This window comes from Lolium perenne, chromosome 7, assembly GCF_019359855.2.
Source record: "Lolium perenne isolate Kyuss_39 chromosome 7, Kyuss_2.0, whole genome shotgun sequence".
In the NCBI taxonomy this organism is placed as follows: Eukaryota; Viridiplantae; Streptophyta; class Magnoliopsida; order Poales; family Poaceae; genus Lolium; species Lolium perenne.
This window is the reverse complement of record NC_067250.2, coordinates 210,770,254-210,776,327: the sequence shown is the minus strand read 5'-3', so window position 1 is coordinate 210,776,327 and position 6,074 is coordinate 210,770,254. Positions and strand designations below refer to the sequence as shown.

Sequence of the window (6,074 nt, the reverse complement as noted above, 5' to 3'; positions counted from 1 at the left end):
TTCGCTTTCACCCTGCAAGTTCATACTCTGAATTTCTCACGTGGTGTCACCCCCACTTACCAATGTCGTTGCTCCAAGTCACGAATCACCAAGCCAAAACTTCATAGCCACTAGAACTCGAGCCACCATTACTAGTCCCCAGATCTCGTATTCCATGCCATTTTCCGTGACTGACTTCACCATGGAACTAGGACATGTCCCAGGATGGTAACAGTCCGTAGAGCTTCGCATTTCTCCCTCTGAAACCAAACATTAAAAAAATGTGGTTATACGTTATCCGATCTGGCAAACTCGAGGCATGTCATTCATTTGGAGTTCAATGTCGAAGCCTTTCGAAACTCGACACTCCATCGGAATCATTGAAGACATGCGTCAAGTAAATCTTCATCATGGCGTGAGAGGGATCCTAGGACTGCCTCCTTTATTCAGGTCGGGCCTCCACACAACCGACCATCCTAGCCGCCAAAAGCAATGTTGGAGGGCCGCACCATGGCATAGAGCGTGAGGTCCATTGTTGGGCAGGACCCCCATGTCCACGCCTGGGCAGTGCCACGAGGCAGGGTGCTACGCCACACGAGACAGCCACCACAGTGTAGATCGACGTGAGGGCCGACTTGGCCCAAATTGAACCGCTCATGCTGGCTATCACAACGCCTCGAAGATCATTGATGCCTCACCCTGCTGCTTCGATAGAGCCATGGAACGCACTGATCTGCCACCACACAGCCACCACGCAGCCACCGTGCACTCTCGCTGATGCATGAGAGGTATCCACCGCCATGCCGCTGCTCCCCGTGTTCAGAGCTATGCCCCCGTCCAGCCCCGGCTACCACCACTGCACAAGGTGAAAGAAGGCCCAACTGCTGCTGCTTCGCCTTCGTCCGGCGGCGCTCGCTGGCGATGGTGAGGAAGGGAAGGCGAGATTTGGGGGGAGAGGAGATGTTTGCGTGTACTCTGATTAATATAGAAGGGAGGATAGTAAGAGAATTGCATTAATTGCAGCTCTCGGGTGCCACACTCACCCATGTTTCTGTGCGACACCTGTCCTCGGGCCCACAGTATACCTTAGTTATTATTTTCTACATTGACCATTTGCAACGTGTATATTCCACCATAGAGTACTGCCTGGACCCACAATGATAGATGGCCAGTGCTCTGTATTTCGTTCCCCTTCTCCACGACCCCATCGTTCTCCCCGCCGACGTGACCCCAACAGCCGGCCAGGACCCCGGTGTCGTCCAGGTATACAACCATGCAGCGGCCTTCCTCCCAGTTTCCTACCACCGCAGCCTCACCCGCAGCTCCTCGAGGCTCCCTCCGCCGCCAGCCGGAACACAAAATCCTCCAGTTACCCTTCGCTGCCAATCGGTACACGTGCTCAACCTATTCCCTCCACCGCCGACCAGGCACCCACCTCCCCTAGGTCCCCTCCTCCGCTGGCCGGATCTCGAGCCTCGGGTCCTCTCCGTCGTCTGCCTCCCTCGGGTCTCCTCCGCCCCCGGAAGGATCAGGCCGCGAGCCAAATCTTGACCCCATGTTCTCTCTGCCACCGGCCAGACCTCCCCCAGGTGGCTAGGTCTCCCAGCGCAGGCGCGACCATGCACTGTAGCAAACCAGTGTGCAATACATGGTGTCAGGTAGCCGCTCTAGTATATCTTCGTATTGCGAATAGATGGCTTCACGACGAGAAATCCCTTACTTCCCCTTCACCAATCTCAAAGCAATTCTACGCGCTGGATCTATAGGGGGTGTGGCACCCATGAGCCAATAGTCCGCGTCGGGATAGTAATATCTACTCTCCTCGTACTGTACATGGCATCCTAGTTTTCATGTTCCAACTTTGATCATAAATTTCACGAGTAATACATGCAAAATTATCGTAAAAGATATACTATTACAAACTTATTGTTCAAATACAAGTTTGATACTATAATTTTTAGCATATACTAGTTTATACATTTTGCTTAGGTATTTGGGGCAATCGTACTTGGCACAGATAGTCCGTCTTCCATACGCACGGACCACACGTGCACGTCTCACGCGATTGGTTGTCGCAAATCCCCGTAAACCCCCTCTTCTCTTCCGCTCCAGATTCTCTACCTTGCTATAGACAAGTTAGAGATGAACAGTACGTGTAACTTGTGCTCATTTTCTACCGTTAGATTCAGATCTGATGGCTCTAAACAGGCACTACAGTATTAACAAACAGTACCGTAAACAGTGGATGTTACTGTAGCGCGTCCGTGCAGTACTGCGTGTACAGTGTTCGGAGTGATCTAGTCCCTGCAATTTTAATCTCACGGCTCCAAGGACAAGTCAGAGAACTGTACCTTGGTGACTTGCTACAAGCAAGTTAGACAAGCTGCACCGCTTCTCTTCACCTTTTTACCATCCATCTTTTGACTGGCCCCACTCCCACAAGGCCACACCATATTTTTACCACAAACCCCCTATAAACCCCCAAATTCTCACTACTCTAGCACATGAACAGACACACCGGAAGCTACTCTGCTGACTGCTGTTCTCTGCTTTCCCCTTCCCCATGGCGTCCAAGAACGCCCTGCTTGGCAGCATCCTCCTGATCCTACTTTCGTCCGTCGCCGCAACCTCCTCTTCCAACTCCGGCAATGCCGAGACGGATGCGCTGATGGAGCTCAAGGCGGCGCTGGACCCGTCGGGGCGCGCGCCGGCGTTGGCGTCGTGGGCGCGCGGCGGGTATCCGTGCGGCCGCGGGGACTACTTCGAGGGCGTCTCCTGCGACGCTCTCGGGAGGGTCTCCGTCGTCTCTCTGCAGGGCAGGGGGCTCTCCGGGAGCGTCTCGCCGGCGGTGGCGATGCTCCCGGGGCTCACCGGGCTGTACCTGCACTACAACGAGCTGAGAGGGGCGATCCCGCGCGAACTCGGCGACCTCCCCGAGCTCTCGGAGCTCTACCTTGGCGTAAATAAGCTCTCCGGGAGCATCCCCGTCGAGCTCGGCCGCCTCCGTCGCCTCCAAGGTGAGCGAGTTCTTCCTGTCGATGGTATCTTAGTTTCTTATTACTCCAATGCGAGCGAGTACATTATTTGTGACTTGAAAAACAGTTTTATACTTCCGGGCACGAAAGTGTATTTCTGTTCCTGAATTCGATGACATTTGGTACTGATCTAGTACACAGAATTTGAATTTGGCAAGTACATTTTGGTCTGTTCTTGCCGATGGCTCGCCCTCCCAGTTTCCTGTATGCAGCTGATTACCTGCACTGTACTGTAGTGTAGACATATGGAAGGACAAAAACTTTGAATTTTTCTGACCACGGTTTGGCCTATGCGGACTCGCTTGCACGGCTACTTAATGCGTGTGCATCCTTCCTTTGAAATGCGATCCACATTTATTCCCTGTACATTTACTGTTCCGACAGCTCACGATGGCCATCGACGAATCGTCTGTTTACTTCCAGGATTTGGTTAATTAGCCTGGAAAAAAGTTGATTGCACCATCAGTGACTGGTTGTTCTTCTCTAATGGGAAATGGCATTGTGTTCTTTCTTGCAGTGCTGCAGCTCGGCTACAACCAGCTCTCAGGGAGCATCCCAACTCAGCTGGGTGAGCTCAACAAGCTCACCGTTCTTGCGCTCCAGTCTAACCAGCTCACAGGGGCGATACCGGCATCTCTGGGGGACTTGCCGGATCTGACACGGCTGGACTTGAGCTCCAATCGCCTGTTTGGCTCCATCCCTTCCAAGCTTGCCGGTATCCCACAGCTTGCAACACTGGACCTCCGTAACAATACACTTTCAGGAAGTGTTCCTTCCGGTAGGTAGTCTTGAATATTGGTGTTCATGGTTACAATCTCAGAGGTTCTGCTGTTTGCCATCTGAATTGTCTGCATTGATTGTTGTAGGTCTGAAGAAATTGCATCAGGGATTTAGGTTCGACAACAATTTAGAGCTTTGCGGGTCTCATTTTGATTCTCTGAAAGCCTGTCCTGACGGCGACGACAGCACCGATGATCAAATGCCGCATAAACCTGAACCCACCTCTATCAAGCCACAGCAAATTCCACAAACAACCAGTCTGAACAAAAACTGTGACAATGGCACCTGCTCGAGAGCGTCGACGCTCTCTTCAGGGGCTGTTCTTGCTGGAACAATCATAATTGTAGCCGGAGTCGCGGCCTGTGGTCTGTCCGTGTTCTCGTGGCACCGCCGGCAGAAGCAGAAGGTTGGTAGCTCTGTTGAATACTTGGAAGGCAGGCTTAGCCGGGACCAACAGAAGGAAACATGTCAGAAGAGTGGCTCGGCCTCCTCACTGATCAATGTTGAGTACTCCAGTGGCTGGGACACCTCGTCCGAGGGATCGCAGCAAGGAGTAAGGCTATCTCCGGAGGGCTCACCGAGCGTCAGGTTCAACCTAGAAGAGGTAGAATGCGCGACGCAGTACTTCTCTGACATCAATTTGCTTGGCAAGAGCACTTTTGCGGCGACACATAGAGGGATAATGCGGGATGGCTCGGTCGTCGCCGTGAAGAGCATCAACAAGAGCAGCTGCAAGTCGGAGGAGGCCGACTTCTTGAAAGGGCTCCGTGCCCTTACGTCGCTGCGACACGAGAACCTTGTTGGACTGAGAGGCTTCTGTCGGTCCCGGGCCAGAGGGGAGTGCTTCCTCGTCTACGAATTCATGTCGAACGGTAGCCTCTCTCGGTACCTGGATATCAAGGATGGCAGCGCCGAGACGATGGTCCTCGAATGGGCCACTCGGGTCTCCATCATCAAAGGCATTGCCAAAGGTACAATATGCACCACTGTTTTTATAGGTTGAAACATGAATAGAAGCTTTTCGAGCTAGCTTAACTAATATTTTGCTCATACTTAAGGTGCATTTCATTTAAGTAAAAACATTAAGATTTAAGAATGCTTGGATGGTTTGAGTGTGATGCACATTGGTCTGCTTTTCTGATATTTATAAGCAGTTCTACTGAATTTGTTTTACTCTGCACATGCTGAAATGCTGAATTTTATTCAGGAATTGACTACCTGCACAGCAGCAAACCAAGCAAGCCCCCTGTCGTCCACCAGAACATATCGGCAGACAAGGTGCTGGTGGACCACCTGTTTGTGCCCCGCCTCTCCGGCTCGGGCGTGCACAAGCTCCTCGCCGACGACGTGGTCTTCTCCACGCTCAAGGGCAGCGCCGCCATGGGGTACTTGGCGCCCGAGTACACGACCACCGGCCGGTTCACGGACAAGAGCGACGTGTACGCCTTCGGGGTGGTTGTGTTCCAGGTGCTCACGGGGAAGAAGGCGGTCTCACAGCACCTCCTACGCTCCCCTGTCGGCGGCCAAGAGTCCGGCGGTGGCGCCAAGCTTGACGACGTCATGGACCCGCGCCTCGGGGGCAGGTTCTCTAGGCCCGAGGCGGCGAAGCTGGTCGGGATCGCGCTGCTGTGCACCAGCGAGGCACCAGGCCAGCGACCGGCCATGGCTGCGGTGCTGCAGCAGCTCGGCGCCAGCCAGTGATCGACGCCGGCTTGCCGCAGCCACTGACTTCTTCCTTGTAAGCTAAGTTGCCATGTTTTCAGCTCCAGTTCCATCGGTCGGCTGGTTCCTTCCTCTGGAACTCGGCAGATCGTCGCAAGCTAGTTTTTGCTTAGTACTTAGTGGTTACATCAATTTGCCAGTAACCACTTCAGTCTGGTGACACTGATCACTGATGTATCGTCATCTTCTCCTCCCTACTGTAAATGTGTGGTGTGGTGTGCTGCTACTTTTCGCTCGAACCGAATATATTCGGAGTTTCACTTTCACTTATGTGCCTTGATTTTGAAAGTGGCAGATTGCCTTCGTGTCTGTTGGGATGCGAGATTTCTAATCTTTGTCCTTGGGTTTGATCGGTTTTAGAGATTTCAAATGTGATGGCCCATGCCTAGCTATGAAGTACTCATTTAGGGCCCTTTGCTTGTGTTTGAGTATGGTAATGCACTAATGCTAGGCACGCGGCTTGCATGTTGCTCATTTAGGGCTCCTTGCTTGTGTTTGGTCCTCCTCTGACATCTGGTGCCATCATGCCATCTTTACTGATCGTGTCGAGTGGCGTTG

At 52.7% G+C, this 6,074-nt stretch overlaps 1 protein-coding gene across 1 annotated transcript; it reads left to right on the top strand.

The window, feature by feature from the left end:
* Positions 1–2,457: 2,457 nt before the first annotated feature.
* On the top strand, positions 2,458–5,782 carry LOC127314322 (proline-rich receptor-like protein kinase PERK9). Its single transcript, XM_051344777.2, has 4 exons — positions 2,458–2,996; positions 3,532–3,792; positions 3,881–4,765; positions 5,002–5,782. Exons 1-4 carry the CDS (start codon positions 2,543–2,545, stop codon positions 5,493–5,495), a joined length of 2,094 nt encoding a protein of 697 aa, XP_051200737.1. The 5' UTR covers positions 2,458–2,542; the 3' UTR covers positions 5,496–5,782.
* Positions 5,783–6,074: the final 292 nt, after the last annotated feature.